The following is a 16727-nucleotide window of genomic DNA, read 5'->3' on the forward strand; positions in this document are numbered from 1 at the left end:
AAACCAATGTTGTTCCCTGATGTGTGTTTAATCTGCACTACAGCTAGTGCGGTGACCCCTTTTTGGTTGCTGTTGTTGATAAAATGTTGTAAATTCATGTTTGTCCCAGTTAAGGAAAGTGTGCTCCTAAGGTCAGTAAATCTTCTGAAATCTTCTGTGCTACTTTCTGCAAAGGGGAAGGAGTTAGCAAGCAGTACAGCCTCGTGGTTGTGGTGGGTACATGAGAGCTCTGCCCTGTGGCTTCCTCCTTGTGCTTCGTGGCAGAAGAAAATTGTGTCCTGAGTGTGTCAGGCTGAGACTTCCCTTGCCCTTGGTGTTCTAGGGACTGAGGACTTCAGGAGAAGAGATTCTTGGTGCACCAGGTCAACCCTGTCTCCATTGCAGACACCTTGGCACAGCTCTGCCTTGCTTGCCAGGGTCTAGGGCTAGGAGGTCCCTTCTGTGGATGGTGAACCTTCAAAAGCTGGAACTATAGGAGGGGGTTGTTCCCATGGCTGAGGAACCACTAAGCACGGCCACTTTAGCAGCTGTGACATTTCCAATGGTCTCCATGTTACCAGAGCTTCTTTACCAACTCATGGATGTCAGTACTCAGAGGAAGCTGTCCTTTTCCCTAGAGCTCTGTGTGTCTGACATGAACATAGTGGGATGATCGTGTTCTCCAAGGCTAGCCAGAAGACCCTGACGCTTCAGAGGAGGTTGCTATGTGAGAAAGGCCCCTTTAATCTCACAATCTAAGAGCATTTCCATGTTCAAGTCTCTTGCATGCCTGGTGCTGGAAAAATCAGCAAGTACTGTCATCAGAGCAAGGACTTCAGCAGGGCTTTGGTGGTCAAATCTCTTGCCAACAGGATGTGTAGCACAGGGGAAAGATGAGGGGTAAACTTCTATTTATAGAATTAGTAGCTAGTAACAGAACCATTCTACCAACTTTGGTTGGCAAGACTGTTGGGAGTGCTGAGCTTGGTCCAGCAGAGCCTTATCTCGGAGGAGAACAGCAGAGAAACAAAGCAGCTTGTCACTTCTAGAAGTGCAGAAGCCAGTTCCCCAATAGCTATTCTTGTTCCTTCTGCACATTGAAACAGCTGGACCTGCCCATGCTGAAACTGCAAGTGGAAAGTAATGCCTTGTAGCTGGAATCTGATGCTGTCAACTCGAGGAAAGACAAGAATTCCTGTTCAGTATCCAGAGTTGCAGAGCATACCTCAGTTTCCTCACTTAAGGAAAATGACATCTCTGTTGAGCAGTTACGGTGCATACAGCAGGGAGGTTGAGGAAGTTATGCTGCAGTTTCCAGCTAACATCATAGGAGAGACTTGCCCCTGGTAGGTTTTTGAGTTGGCATCTCCCCAAGATGCTCATTATCAGCTGTTTTCACAAATACTGGGAGCTTACAGCACAGTGTGTGAGATGGGAGTGGAAGGGAAAGTAGCTTGGGATCCCAGGAGCAGTGCAGCTACTCACACTCTGCAACTAATTGGCTCTTACCTGTATTCATCCCTTTCCTTGTCTCATGTTGTTTCCAGTCCCTTATGTGCAGCTCAGCCACCTAAGCACTGAGTCAGGTACCTTCAACTGTGCATCTGCCTCGGCCCAAGTCTGTGTACTGAGTTGAATGATTCCTCGGGTGCATTGCTCTGTTTCGGCATGTCCTGCTGCTGTGGGCTAGGCTGATCCATTGTACAATGTGTATGCTATGGTTTTTCACCTTTCATTTGTATTTTGTTGATTGTTGCATGATTTCAGCTCTGTGGTTTTCTAGAGTGATGAGACTGACTTTCAAAAGGTCACTTGTACAACAGCTGCCTTGGTTTGCACAGACACTGACCATGACTGCACTTGCAAATGATCAGTTACACTTCTGGCATTTGCTCACCTTGGACCTTTTGAAATTGGGCCTTAAACATCTTGCTTTAGACATGCAAAGACTTAATTTTGGCAGTGAAGAGTGAGTTTTCTTTCTGAGGGGATAGCTCACTCTGTGCTTACTCAGCAACACATATTTGAGTGCTGTGATACTTGCTCTGAGCCTAAGAACTTCCTCCTTTTCTAACCGTACTCTTGTTCTCTCTTGCAGTGCCAGCAGCTAGTATGACCAGGCTGATCCGCTCACGTACTCACTCCTCTTCTAGTGTGGGCTCTGGGGAGAGCATCCGCAGCCGGTCTCATACTAGCAACCACGGTGAAGGCAGTGCTGGAACCCCAGAAGGAATTGATCTCCAGGATGCACCTCAAACCATGGAAGTATCCTGTTAAGCAGGAGCCCTTCTTGATTCAGACAACTCCACTCGCCCCCACTGAACCCACTCAGAATCTAGCATTTCATCCAACATGGCATTAACTGTTCTCTCTAACTTGTGCATGCCCATCTGAGCTGCTACCTCCTTGGTAGTCTGTAGTTGGCATTACTTTGGTCCTTTCTGTATGCCCTGGGCATCAGAGCCTCTTTAAAACATTAACATTCCGCAGTCTTAGTAAGTCAGGTTACTGTACATGCTGATACCATCTCCTGTGTGTGCTGTATATCAATCCAGATGACAGCCATTGTCTTCCCTGTTCATTTAAATATATTTTTTGTGGCTTTGTGAGGTTTAGAATTGCTTTCTAGTTGTGCTTCTGCTAAAGGACCCTTGCGGTGCAGTTGGAATGGCATCTGTGGGACATGGGAAAGCAAGACCATGATGATGTGAAGCTCCAGGCACTGGAGGCGGGTGGTACTCTTGGCAGAGTTGTGCCTGGAGTGCAGAACCCACCGGGAGGTCTTTGTGTTCCCAGGACTCTTGGCATGCCAAGGAGCTGTGGGGAAGATGAACGAATGGTCAGAAATACTGTCTTGGTCTCATCTCTGTATGTGTGTTAAGGAGCGGAGTGATTTCTTACTTGAGCCTCCTGAAGGTGCAAGTCAATGTACACTAACCGAGGTGCACTATTCAACAGAGTACAAGGGATTAAACTACAGCAGCTGCGGCTGCCAGACTGCCTCTGCTGACCCACCTGCCTCTCCTGCGGAGGGGCCAAATGCAGTTAGCACGTAGTCACTATTCTACCCTGGCACAGGTGAATCTTTAACATCAAACAGGCTGTGAAATGGGCATCAGTGCCCCTCGCCATATGGAGATCCCAAAATCTCCTGCACTGCCAGCTCTGCTTCCTGCTGCTGTCATCCCCAGGCAGCGTGTCTGCATCTTAAGTGAGGATCTTAAGTGAGGCTCAAGAAACACCAGTGAATGACTGCTGTCAGCCGCACATTTGTGTGACTCAGGCCAGCAGTTGAGCAGTGAATGACTGTGTGCAGGTACTGTTTATTCTCTTTGTGGAATTCACAATTTTTCTGCCTTTTTGCATCTGGCTGGGTCACAGAGGGCAGGAGGCAAATGCCTGCTGCGTGCCAGGGTCTAGCTGTTAATGGGAGAAAAGGGATGAGTGGCCAGGCTACTACAGGTCTTGAGAGACGAGCAACACGTCCTTTCTTAACAGCTGAGCAGTCCTGACTCAATGGGAGCCAGCTCCTCCGAGGGTCACACTCATGTTCTGCTCCATTTCAGGTAGGGAATGGGACTGGGAGGCTCTGCCTGAGGGGGACTTTGTACCAGTTATTAAATAAAGCTATAACTGAGTTTCATTGTTACCCTGTGTGCTTGTGTTGTTTCTCTTGGCCTGACCCAGCACTGCAGCCGGTTTTGTCAGTTGCAGTGTTTCCTCCTGTGAGAGGCCCCACAGAAGGGGCAGCGTTGGCCCCCTCTTCCAAGAGGTTTCCTAGGGGCTGTGCAGGAGCAGGGTGGCACAGCATCCCCTGCAAGAGGCTGTCTGGAGGCATCAGATAGCTGGCCTCTGCCAAAATGCAGAAAGAAGCTTCCAGCTTTGACAGAGTGAGACTAAACAAAAGGCTTGCTACAAAGCGGACAGTGCCAAGAATTGCCTCTGAACAGAGGCAGCAAGTCCTACGAGCTGTCTTCCCTGGTGAACAGCACGATGCACCTGTGTGATTTACTGGTATAACACAAAGTTAACCTGTAATACCCGTGTCAAGGAAGGAAAGTGTAAGCACTGTAAGATCTGTTTACTCTTCAGCCTGCACACATGTCCAGCCAGGTGCAGATGGAGCAATGCTGAGCAACTGATCATTTAACGTAACTGTTTATCTTCTGCTTTTCAGATCCAGATTTTGCTCTTAAGTCTCAGAAGTCTGTCATCATGCACTCACAGAAAGCTATCTGGGCTTCAAGAGTGCTTACATGCTGGTCACAGCTTAGTCCTGGTCCTGCTGTCATGTCCACAGGGTGGGCTCATGCAGCTTCATGCTTTGGACTTTCTGCAGGCCTTTGGGGAACTGGCACTGCAGGAAGTGAGACAAAGTGTTTTCCAGAATTGCAAACTGATTGAAAGGTTTGCAACCAATTGAAACAGGAAAAAATGGCCAACTGCAGTAAAATAAGTTCAAGTCTACTAAAGACAGGAGAATATGAAAGAGGTCAGTCCCTCTGATACCACATGAAATTCATCGCTGCTAAATGCAAGTGCTGAATGCAAAGCAACATGTTCAGAAGAGTTGTGCATGCAGCAGGGTTTTATTCCAGCTGACTACACCGAGAAGTAGCTGGGCAGACAAGTGATTCTTCACCAAGTTCCCTTATGAAAATACAGAGACAGACCAAAAGAATTCAAACACAATATTAAAATGACAACGAAATGACTTAGAGGAAATAATACCACAGCAGGGGTTGATGTGTGCTCACCAAGTGTGTTTAAGACGTGCATTTCAGCAGGAGCCCCCACAGCTACAGGATCCTGTGGACCAAGGAAGGACCAGGGAGGGCAAACAGATGAGATTTTATCAATTTGAAAGAGGGCTGATTAAGAAAGAAGTTTGTTGCCATGGTGGTTGTTGTGGTTTAAGCCGGCCGGCAGCTAAACACCACACAGCCGTTCGCTCACCCTCCCCTCTCCCTCTCTGGGATGGGGGAGAGAAATGGGAAAGTGAAGCCTGTGGGTTGAGATAAAGACAGTTTATTAAGACAGGAAAATAATAACAATAATAATAATAACAATAATGATGATAATAGTACTACTACTAATGTGTATGAAACAAGTGATGCACAATGCAATTGCTCACTACCCACTGACCGATGCTCAGCCTAACCCCGAGCAGCCCGGCCCCCCACCCCTCTATATTGTCCAGCATGACCCCATACAGTATAGAATACCCCTTTGGTCACTTTGGGTCAGCTGTCCTGGGTCTGTCCCCTCCCAGCTCCTGCTGCACCCCCAGCCTGCCCACTGGCAGCACAGAGCGAGAAGCTGAAGCGTCCTTGGCTTGGTGTAAGCACTGCTCTGCAACAATTAAAACATCAGGGTGTTATCAGCAGTCTTCTCGTCCTAATCCCAAACATAGCACCCTACCAGCTACTGGGAGGAAAATTAACTCTGTCCTGACTGAAACCAGGACAGTGGTTCAAATGCATAAGCAAGGCAAGATTTAAGATTTGTAGTGAGGATTCTCATATGGAGAAAGTAAATTATTTTCACAGAAGTAAATGCTTTTTTGATAAAAATAGAAGCATCAAAGCAAAACACGAAGTGGAAACAACTATTCCCAGTTAAATAAAAGACAGGATGTTTCTTCAGGTGACAAAAGCAAGGCCAACCAAATCCAGGAGCAAAGCTTGAGCTGAGGACGTGCTTCCCTTGGGCCAGGATCCCAAATCACACCGGTGCTTGGCCCATGTGGAGGGACATATCTGCGCAGTTCCACACCCCGTGGCACTCACTCAAGCTCCCAAGCTGTGGTATTAAAAGCATGCGTTGTTTTCTTCAGCTGCACGGGGTCATTCTCACTGAGCTCAGCGCAGCTGCAGGTTTCTCAGGGGTCGGCAATGGAAATATTTCTTACTGCCTTGGGCTGAGGTTTCTGAGGGGCTGCTGCTGGGTGCAACACCCTGTGCTGGAGGCTGCTGCGCATTACTCACAAAACCACCGTCCTTGCGGCTTCACTCCTGCAAGCGCAGCCCTGTGGCCCCAGCGGGAGCTGTGGGCAGCCATGCTCACAGCTGGGACGTGCTCACTGCTGAAAGGCAGCGGCCTTGAATTCTCCTCCACAGGGCCAGGTGATGCTGCAGGGAGTAGCAGCCGAAAAGTGGGGTTTGGAGGGGCTCCGATTTGACCAGGAATTTTCCTTGCTTGTAAGCCTGGAGGGTGCTGCAGCCCCAGGACAACAGCTGGGAATGGCCATCTGGGCCTGGAGGCTCTCAAAACAGAGCCACAGCCAGCGTGGTGTCACTGCTGATGGAGGAGGAAGTCGGACTGGGGACCTCGGTGTCTCCTTCCCACCACCACATCTATTATTTGATTTTAACCTGCAGAGGCGGCTGGGGTGGTTTGCCTTCTGCTGACCCTTTCCCTGCTGCTGGAGCCGAGACACTGAAGCCATCCCGTCACTGCTGCCCCTGCACAGACGTGGCAGGAGAGGGGCTGGGTCCTGGCACATCATGAGTCTGCACAAACCCATGGGTTCTTCTTGCCTCCTTCCACCCACTCGGTCACAGGAGTTAGCATAGCCAAATGCTGCCACAGCAGTAAGACAAAGGCCCCTTGCCCACACTGTTTGAGTCTGAGGGCCCCGTTTTCTTCACTACCACTAATTGAGGAAGATGCCAGGCAGTGCAGAGCAGGGCTTGAGGAGCTGAGCCACATTTGGGAAGGTTGGTGGGCACACCAGTGGTGCTTTTTCCAGGAGCAAACGAACCTTTGCTCAGCCCCACATATTTCTGCAAGCTGTTTGTTTGCTGCAGCCAGCACTGACCAAACCCAGAGCAGGGGCGTCCCAAACCGCAAGAGCAGTGTGAGGCCATTATGGGTGTCTGCTTTAGTAACACGCTGTTCTTTTCCGTGTGCACTTCACACCAACACGGTGGTTTACGACTGACCAGAAACACAAATAGCAGCAGGATGTTCAGCCACAGCGGCACAACCAGGGCACTGGGGCTGGGGGGGAGGGGGGGTACGGGGCCAGGGAGGCAAAGCGGGGCCATGAGTGGCAGCACGGCACTTCCCAGCCTAGGGTGAGCTCAGCAAAGCTGCACGAGCAACCCCTGAAGCCTCTCCTTGGGGGAAATGGGGCTTCTCCCCTCATCTGGACCTGGCCAAAGAGGTGTGGAGGTGTGTGGGGGGCCATCAGTGTGGCTGCAGCACCTGGATGAGGGGTCCCTCAGCCTTGCTGTGCTCACAGGCCTTGTGATGCCTGCTGGTGCTACACGGGGAAGCGAGGCAGGGTGAAGGGCACCACGGGGCTGGGCTGCCCTCACTGTCCCTTGGGATGATCCACCCATCCGTGTGCTTGCAGGGAAGCAGTGTGCCAGGAGACCTCTGCTCCACCCAGCGACTGGAGCTCCTGCTGCCTAGCGCCAGTGTCCCTCCCTCCCGTGAAATCACAGGCCTTAGAAAACTGAGCACTTCTACCTCCCCGCCCCAAGCCACACTCCTGTGGCAGAGTCCGGGGATCAAACATTGTCGTTCATCAAACAGCCCATCTTTTCATTGCAAATATCCCTGCCCTCTCCTTGACCTAAAAAAGATGCAATTTGAGATGCAAATTCAGCCCCAAATCCCCCATACAATGGGGTTGGTTGCTATCGGGGTGCTCTGGCAGGATGTGACCCCAAGCAGGTGCTTGCGCTCAAGGCCAGTTGCTTTTCAAGGATGGTGGTTGTGTTCAGGGCAGCTGTGCAAGTGCTGGATCATCTCCTGGTCATCGTGTGGGAGCCAGGCTGTGAGTTTGGCTCCATCCATGTCCGTGCTGCATGTCTGCACCCAGAGATTGCAGCTGGACAAGGCCTCATCGTGTCTTCCCCAGGCATTTGAGTTTGTGACCACCCTCCAGCACCGAGTGCCTTGTCTCAAGGTCCAGACTTACTTTTTGGCGAATCACTGCTGGCCTCTCTGCTCCAGCCATGTAAGAGCTGGCCCAGCAGAAACAGAGCCATTTGGGTAGACAAAGAACCACATCGGTGCCACGGCTCCTGGAGCACCACACGTGGCCAAGCTGCAGCCCTGGGGTCCTCTGGCCCAAAACCTCCGCTGCTTCATGGGGTGCAGCTGGTGCCATGTCGGCTGGCCACCAGGTAGGGGATGGCTGAGTCACCCAGAGCTGCGGCTCCCAGTGGCTGTCCCCACATGCCTGGTGGTGAAGGAGAGCCCGGTGGCACCCAGGGCAATGGCTACGGTGGCTCCAGGCAGCTGCCTGAAACTGCACCTGAGGCTTTTCTCACCCCGTACCGAGGCCTCCCTGCGGGCAGTGCTGAGCAGACTGCTGGCTGAGTGAAAACCAGAACCCCCACCATGGTGCGCATGCGTCACAGGAAACACCAGCAGCTGCTGGTGCCCAGGCAGCGCTCAGCCCCATCACCACGCACCCCGTGCAGGCAGCACGGCCAAGAGCAGCCTAGCCTCTGGCTCCAGCACAGGAAAATACCCAAACCTGGAGCAGAAGGACAAGGAGGCAGCGAACAGGACCTTCCCTGAATGAGGGAGCCCCATCACTGCAGGAGGATCCCCTCTGTGGAGCCTCGGTGCCTTGGGGACCACGCTGGAGGCACCACCCAGCACAGCAGAGCCCAGCCGATGACTGCCCAGCCCTGATGAGCCTGGTGCGATGGTGACAGCAGCAAGCAGCAGGTAGGTGAGGGCAGCAGCGGAGCCAGGAGGCTCAGTCCATGGATCCGGGTCGTGCACAGCTTTGACTGTGCCTCACTGGGGCACAGAGCTGAAATGCACTGCTGCAGATAGAGGGGACACTCGTAGCCCGCAGGCACTGTATGAGCACCGGCACCTTCGGGCACTGCGATGGGCACCCCACATCCCGTGGGAGTCTGAAACAGGGAAGGCTGGCTGTGCTGAGCGGGTGAGCACAGCCCCACATGGTTCTGTGGCAGCCTGGGGATGGGGGCTTTCTGGTCCCCACACAGCATGTATGCCTTGTCCCCAGGACGGTCCCCAGCCCACCTGGCTGCAGCTGCGGGTCCCCAGACGCTATCCCGTGGGCAGGAGGTTTCCTCGAAGGGTTCCCCTGGGAGCTCAGCCCCAGCCCAGAGCCCCATGGTGCTGACGCTCCTGGTGGCACTGCCCTGCCCCAGGGTGTGTGGCCATACCCCTGAGGCCCAGATCCCGACATGGCTGTGCCATGGGGCATGTGGCTGCAGGTGGCCCAGTCCCTCTGCCCATGGATGTTGCCAGGGCCAGCCCAACCCTCTCCTTCCCTTGCAGCCAGTCGTGGCCGCGGGTGGTGGCCGGGGGCATGTGCTGACCCCACAGGTGCAGCGAAGGATGGGGAGCCTGCCCAGCCGGGAGAAGTCGTTCAGCATCCCAATGGCAGCTGCCGTCCCCACACCGTCCCCGCTGCCCACGCAGGCAGGTGAGTGCTCAGCAGCCCCCAGCACACCCTGGCGGGCACGGTCCTCCCGAGCACTGAGCCCTGTGATATTCCCCACAGCCCCAAACAGCTTCCTGGCACTGGCCCTGTGCGACTTCCCCTCTGGCTCAGATGCGCCCACTGTCCTGAGGATGGGAGAGCAGCTCCACGTCCTCTCCGAGTAAGTTCCCCACAGTGAGAGGGCACCGCCGGCCAGCAGTGCCGGCACCCATCCCTGTGGCCACGGGGAGCCCCTTTCGTGCACCCAGCAGCCGCAGGACATCTTGTCCCCTTCCCTGCAGGGACGGGGAGTGGTGGTTGGTGGCGTCCAAGGTGTCTGGCAAGGAGTGCCTCATCCCCAGCAGCTGTGTGGCCAAGGTGTGGCACAGGTAGGTGCTATCCCAGGCTGGCACCCGGCAGACACAGCCCCATGGAAGGGCTGGGGGCCCATGGGGTACCGCCAGGCCTCCCAAGTACCCTGGTGTCCAGGTTCGTTCTCTGGCACTGCAGCTGTGGCTGGGAAATGCCTGCCACCATGCAGCCTGTGCTGCCATGGTATGGCGGAGTGTCCCCTCCCGGAGGGGGGGCTGCAGTGTCCCATAGGCATTGGGGCACCCAAGGGATGGCTCTGCCACCTCCACCCCAGTGCTACGGGGTGGGGGTGGGGGGCAGGGCCAGAGTAGGGGTGCTTTGTTGCTGCTTTCCCACTTCAGAGGAGGAGGGAGTGTCCCTGAGGCCAAACCCCAGCCACTGTGCTGGGCCCTGAAGTTCCACTGCTGACACTCAGCCGTGGGGCAGAGCTTGGTGATGTGGCAAGGTGTGCAGGGTGTCCCCAGCCCTGCATCCCCACGCCTCACGCTGCACAAGATTGAGGCCAGATGCTGCACCCTGCAGCCCACAGGCTCTGCTGTGGGACCACCCCACCTGTCCCCATCCCCAGGGCGTGAGGTGCTGCCACCCTGCTCAGGCAGCCACATCGGCACAGCTCTGCCAACACCCACTGCCCATCCAGGTGGCTGTACGAGGGCATCAGCCGGGAGAAGGCAGAGGAGTTGCTGCTCCGACCTGGCAACCACAGCGGGTCCTTCCTGATCCGGCAGAGCCAGACCAGGAGAGGTGAGTGCACGGCCCCACAGCGTGTGCTGAAGGGGGAGGGAGGGGTGTTCAGGACCCACAGCCCCAGGCAAAAAAAAGTCTTTGACCAGACAGGAGGGACAGGCAGTGCTGCTGGGCTGGGGCAGGGTGGCCGTGGTGACAGCTCCATCGCATGCAAGACAAAGCTGATCGCCTGAGACTCCCCCAGAGCCCGTGCACAGTGCTGTCAAGTCCTGATATCGCCTCCCCCACCCTGCCCCAGCCCCCTCTCCCCCCACCTCTCCCCAGGTGCACTTCAAGTATTTCATGGCCTCTCTGCTCCGGGGTGCTGAGGGCACAAGCAGGGCCCTGTTCTGTGGGGCTGCTCCTCCATTGCACCTGGTGGCAGGCCCTGAGTGGTGGTTTCCTGGTGCTGCTGCTCTCTGCTTCATGCTGAGCCTCTTCCTCCACCACAGGGCCCCTTACAAACCAACAAACAGGCTTCCTGCAGCATTTGGTTAAGCAAAAATGTGCAAAGATGAAACAGGGGCCCAATTCCCCCCCCCAGAGGGAACTCCACTGTGTGCATAGCCCTGGCACAGGGCCCAGTCTCAGGGTAGTGCTCAGCTCAGCCCTTCTCCCAGCAGCTTTATGCTCCCTCCTTACAGCACCACCACCATCCTGGTGCCACGGCAGCTTTTGGGGGACACTGCTTGGGCCACACCCTGGAACTCTCCTGTCCCCAGGGTGGGGTGCTTGTGGTGTGGGGCTGGCACCCCACGGTAGCTGCATGGGCCCATGAGGAGCTCCCGGCCACGCCAGTTGGGTGGCAAAAATTGAGGCTGCTCCAGCCTGGGGCTGAGTGGGGTCCTGCCCTGTGGCACCCCAGCCCTGCACCCTTGCAGGCTGCTACTCCCTGTCGGTGCGGCGCACTGAGCTCACCTCTTGGGACTCGGTCACACACTACCGCATCCACCGCCTGGAGAACGGCTGGCTCTACATCTCTCCGCGGCTCACCTTCTCCAACCTGCACGATCTCGTGGACCACTACACAGGTAAGGGCTGCCAGTCCCGGGGCCAGATGTCACCTAGCAGGGCCCTGCGGGGAAGCAGGTGGGCAGTGGCACCTGCCCGTGGGGCTGATGTGCAGGAATGGGGGCACTGCACTGATGCCCCTGGCCCCTGCCCAGAGTGTGGGGAGGGGCTGTGCTGTGCCCTCAGGCAGCCCTGCTCCATGGAGGGTGCAAGGGCAGCCCCAGCCCTGGCCCAGCCCACCGTGGTGAAGAAGCCGTCACTCAACTGGGACAAGATCGACAGGTAGGGTTGGCTACCAAGGTTGTGGGTTCCCCCTGTGGGGCTGGCACTGCCTGCTGACGGCCCCATCCGCCCCCTGCAGTTCTGTCCTGTTGTCGGAGGCTGTGCCACCACCGGAGGAAGAGGAGGATTCCCCCATCAGCCTGGGCCTTCGGGAAGCCATCAGCTCCTACCTCCTCCTGACAGATGGGGAGGTACCAGAGATGGGCTCTGCAGGGAAAGGGGTGAAGAACAGCTGAGGGCAGGACCCCGCTCAGCTGCAGCCCCAGGATGGGCACCCGGGCCTGGTCGCAGCCTTCACCTGCCTCAGCTGCTGTCATTCACCACAGCTGAGTGCCCAGGGGCTGTGCTCCTGGGGAGTGAGGCCCCTCCAGCACTGATGCCCAGGCACCTCAGGACACGGCAAGACCTGCATCCCAGCCCTGGGTTTCCTCGCTGTGGTCTGCTGAGCCCTCAGGCATCACCCCAGGCCTCTGCCTTCTGCTCCCATGGGACGCTTCCCCAACTGCTCCACAGAGAGGGCCTGCGTCTGGCCTGGCCGCAGCTGTGCTCACCGACAGCAACGCAACTCAGGCAGGGGCACAAACCAACCCAATCAGGCCCCTCACTTCACGTACAGATTATTGTTTTTTGGGTGATGGTGTCATCTGTGCAGCACAGGGCCTGGGAGCCCCCCCTTTTAATCACTCCCTTCAGCCTGATGAGGAACAGACCCTGCCCCAGAGCAGAAGCAGCCAGGAGGAGACCACCCCACTTTCATCACAAGAAGCTGCGTTTTAAACCTTTAAACTGTCTATTAACCAGGATCCTGCTGGCCACACAGCAATAACTTTCTAATATTTTAATGAAAGAGTACCTCATTAACAGGTGAGGGGTGGTGACTAACTCATGAGCTGACAGCTGTAGCAGCAGTGCCAGTTTCCATCCACTGCATCTGTGGGGGCTTTGCCTGTGCTGTTGCCCCGGGCACGGATGGTTCCTGCAACACTGCTCAGGGTACATTAATCAGGCCTAAAGGTTTAAAAATGTTTATTTGAATTGATGTTCTTGGGGGGTAGGGGGAGAAATTGGTCCAACAAAAGGACTAGGTGAGAGAAGAGTCAGAATGCAAACACTGTTGTCAAACGCTGATCTTAGCTACAACCCTTTCAGCCAGATGAAGCAGGCTGTGACCTCATTAAAAGCAGTATAAATGCATCAAAACAGAAAGACAACTGAGCCCTCATTTTCAGCAGCCCCTTATCAGCAAAGAAAGGTTTGGGGAAAGTGCCTGAAGCTTCCTCTGTGGTGAGAATTTATGTAGAAGCAATTTTGCTGCCTAGTAACCTTCTTTCCTTCCTTCTTTGAGCTCTCAGAGGTTACTGCGGCAAGACCCCAACTATTGACACGTTTCCTACCTTTTACACACTCAGTAATCACTCCATTTTTCACATCTAATTACTTTGCTCTTGAACATCCATTGCAAATTTTTACCTTTCCTTCTCTTAAGCAGCCTGTAACTTTACACACTTGCTCAGCCTGGGCCCAGGTGCCACCTGAGGGCAGGGGCTGCCCTCCTCCTGGCCCCCAGTGGGGTTTATTCCTCAGCCTCCAGTTTGACCCACGGGCAGCCAAGGCTGCTGCTGGCACTGGAGGAAGCTGCAGTTAAGCAGCTGCCTCTCTGCTATTTGCATTCTAGTGATTTCGTAAAAACGCCTGGCTCCAAAGCCTATATAAGTCCTTCCCAAGCCCATCTGTCTCAGAGCCTTGCTTCCTTCCAGCCCCATGGCAGTTCTGCTCCCAGCCCTAGCAGCTCCGGGTTCTGCAAACACTTCTCTCCTGCTGGGAAGCATAGGCACAAACCCCAGTGCTGAGCAGTGTTGTGGCCAAGGCTTCTGCTTCATGGTGGGATCCCAGCCCCACTCCCTGCAGCACAGCACTGCAAGGGACAGACCCAAGGGTGCACGGGCAGCAGGAGCCCTGCCAGCTGCCTCAGGCTGCCAAGGCAGGCCAGGGGGAAGGGGCCTGCTGCTGCAGGCTGTCCTCAGCACCCAACGTGCTCCAACTGCTCAGGGAGTGGCTGGGCAGCCGATGCTCTCCCCTGCATCAGGGGCATGCTGAGCCTGCAGAGATGTGGCCATTTTGGCCAGATTAGCCATATGGTGGACAGCACTGACCTCTTCTGAAAGTTGAAATTATGAGTACTTGGTGACATGCAGACTGCAGCCTCTCACTGAGCCTATGCTCTGCTCCTCCCAATCCTCCACAAAACAATTTCATAGAATCATCAGGGTTGGAAAAGCCCTCCAAGATCAGCTGGTCCAACCATCACCCTACCACCACTCTCACCCCCTAAGCCATGTCCCCAAGCACCATGTCCAACTTTTCCTTAAACACCCCCAGGGACAGTGACTCCACCATCTCCCTGGGCAACCCGTTCCAATGCCTGACTGCTCTTTCTGAGAAATGGCTCCTCATTTCCAACGTAAACTTCCCCGGTGCAACTTGAGGCCATTCCCTCTCATCCTGTCACAAGTCATTTGTGAGAAGAGGCTGACCCCCAGCTCCCAACACCTTCCTTTCTGGTACTTACAAAAAGCAGTAAGGTCTGCCCTCAGCCTCCTCCAGACTGAACACCCCCAGCTCCCTCAGCCGCTCCTCAGAGGACTTGTGCTGCAGGCCCTTCACCAGCTTTGTAGCCCTGCTCTGGACACTCTCCAGGGCCTCGATGCCCTTCTTGTACTGAGGGGTCCAAAACCAAACACAGTACTCAAGGTGCATCCTCACCAGAGCAGAATATGGGGGACACGATCACCTCCCTGGTCCTGCTGGCTGCACTATTCCTGAGACAAACCAGGATGCTGTTGGCCTTCTGGCCACCTGGGCACGCTGCCCGCTCATGTTGAGGCGAGCATCGACCAACGCCCGTCGACCAACGCCCCCAGATCCTTTTACTCCACACAGCTTTTGAGCCTGTAGCCCCAAGCCTGTAGCATTGCATGGGGTTGTTGTGGCCAGCGTGCAGGAATTGGCACCTAGCAAGTTGAACCTCGTCCCATTGGCCTCTGCCCATTAACCCATCCTGTCCAGCTCCCTCCAAGCATCTCCTCCTTTTTCTGCAGAACCATGGCCATCAAGCCTTTGCTGAGATGAAAGGGACTTCTGAAGGTATTTGCATGAGCTGCACAACAATCAAAGCATCTCCTTCTGGTCCCCTCTTCAGAGGACACAGCTATGGCTGCAGCCTAGATTCAGCGTGGCGCTCAACAGCCAATACTCTTGCCACTCTAAGGCATAGAAAAGCAGCACTTTGTGGGCAGGTTCTCTTTCAATGACCCTTGCAGCAGCACACAGACTCAATCCACCTATCAACCAACTGCTCGGAAGCCTTCAGCAGTACATACAACCCTGCCTCTACCCCAGAGGCCAGCATACCCAGGTCCATAAGCATGGGAAACAGGCACCCACACTGTCCTTAAGCATGGCATATTTTTAATACTCATAGGCATTGATCAGCCATTACCGATGCAAAAACTCTACCCCCCACCCCTTATTTTATTTTTTTTTTAATCTAGTTTTTAGAAGCTCTGCTACTATTGCCCAAGCATTCATTATTTGGAAGAGTTCCTCTTAGGGTTGCAGTTTTGCTGTGTGCATGTATGGTCTAATGAGGAAAAAATGTATTGTTTTCTGAGGTTTTGATTACTTATTTGAACAGTACTTCATTGTAGGGAGAAGAGTGCAGAGCTCCATGTATTGTCTTCACAAGAGTGAAGAGCTGTTGAAACACCAGCACTGCAGCAGCAATGCTGCTCCAGCATCAAATCAAGCATGAATGAGATTCCAAGGTCTGGATTACAATCAATGTGTATCATTGTAATTACAATAGCTGATAACGTGGACAAGTAACAGTGAGAATATTCAAATGTTTGTGTATAAAATTTCTTAGACTGACAAAGCCTCGAGGTGAATCTACCCATGTGTAGGCTGATGATTTGGCAACTGTCTCCTGACATGGTAGTCTACCCCCAGGAGAACCCTAACACCAAAGTAAAATATAAAGCAGCTCATAGCAGAGGGCACACATTCCCAAACACAGCCAGCCACTGCACACATTTCAGCACATTATTTCACACTGCTGATCACTTAAACATCAGAGCCAGGTTTTCTAAATGTGAGCAGATTTCATTCAACCATGAAACACAGGCCTGGCTCTGCCATCAGCGGCCTTTTTCTCTGGGCTTCACAAGCTAGGCTCCAGCAGAGCAGTACCTGCTGGTTTTACAATCTTGGAGCTCTATTGGAAGCTTGTTTCAAGAATGAAGTTATGCAGACTGGCTTGTTAGGACAAAGGAACAAACTTTCCTCATGTTTATGCTTTATCATCACTCCCTTGTACAGCAAAGACTCAGCTTTTCCACTAAGCTTGTTGCTGCTGCTGGCCTTCAGTTTGACTGGTAGCTTTTAGGATCAGTCACAGGTGCTGCATAACCATTCCCTTCTAGCTCAACCCTCCCAAGTCTACCTGAAACACCTGCAAGCCCACTGCCAAAGGGGCAACATCTCCACCTCAAAATAGTACTGAAATTAGTGATTTCACAAAAGACCCAAGTATAAAGAGATGAGCCAGGTGCCTCTCACTGACACTGCAAAATACTCTGCAGCATCTCTGGTGGGCTCCATCATTGAAATATATATTTTAAGTGTTTAAATAATTTTTATTTTTTGGATTTGTGAATAAAATATAAGCTCCCCTTCTAAAACAGTATAACACAGAGTTTACCTATTAGGAATATCTATGAGACAGATCTGGAAAACAATCACTGATGCTTTGAGAACAGTTAAGATCTCCATTCTACTCTAACTACTGTACCTATGTTTCAATGTGAAGTGTACACAAGAGTCCAAAAATATTTTAGTGAATAATCATTAATTGAAACAAAGACTTTACTAAGAC

General features: G+C 53.6%; 2 protein-coding genes across 4 annotated transcripts in view; both read left to right on the top strand.

Annotated features, from left to right (window-relative positions):
- Window positions 1-3628, top strand: part of NDRG3 (NDRG family member 3) — a 53959-nt gene extending 50331 nt beyond the window's left edge. The window contains exon 16 of the mRNA XM_082773272.1: window positions 2078-3628. Within this exon, the coding sequence (XP_082629398.1) occupies window positions 2078-2256 (179 nt within the window). The 3' untranslated portion in view covers window positions 2257-3628. The remainder of the gene's footprint in view (window positions 1-2077) is intronic.
- Window positions 3629-8393: 4765 nt separating this feature from the next.
- On the top strand, window positions 8394-12989 carry SLA2 (Src like adaptor 2). 3 transcript variants are annotated; one of them, XM_082773012.1, is made up of 8 exons: window positions 8394-8670; window positions 9259-9406; window positions 9485-9584; window positions 9706-9792; window positions 10416-10519; window positions 11383-11532; window positions 11668-11794; window positions 11874-12989. In XM_082773012.1, exons 2-8 carry the CDS (start codon window positions 9319-9321, stop codon window positions 12028-12030), a joined length of 813 nt encoding a protein of 270 aa, XP_082629138.1. In that variant the 5' UTR covers window positions 8394-8670; window positions 9259-9318; the 3' UTR covers window positions 12031-12989. The 3 variants fall into 3 exon arrangements, 2 of the variants coding, with proteins under 2 accessions (XP_082629138.1, XP_082629137.1); XM_082773011.1 differs by lacking the exon at window positions 8394-8670 and having other exon boundaries at window positions 9088-9406; XR_014318582.1 differs by lacking the exons at window positions 8394-8670; window positions 11874-12989 and having other exon boundaries at window positions 9088-9406; window positions 11367-11532.
- The last annotated feature ends 3738 nt before the right edge of the window (window positions 12990-16727 follow it).

Source organism: Aythya marila, assembly GCF_965140915.1.
Source record: "Aythya marila genome assembly, chromosome: 16".
Classification (NCBI taxonomy): domain Eukaryota; kingdom Metazoa; phylum Chordata; class Aves; order Anseriformes; family Anatidae; genus Aythya; species Aythya marila.

What these genes read in the sequence shown, in the direction of transcription:
- SLA2 (XM_082773011.1), top strand. Translation starts at nt 9,091, where the DNA reads ATGGTGCTGACGCTCCTGGTGGCACTGCCCTGCCCCAGGGTGTGTGGC. An exon ending in TCTCGTGGACCACTACACAG is followed by an intron (nt 11,533 to 11,667) that starts GTAAGGGCTGCC and finishes GCCCCTGCCCAG; the next exon opens with AGTGTGGGGAGGGGCTGTGC. An exon ending in AACTGGGACAAGATCGACAG is followed by an intron (nt 11,795 to 11,873) that starts GTAGGGTTGGCT and finishes CGCCCCCTGCAG; the next exon opens with TTCTGTCCTGTTGTCGGAGG.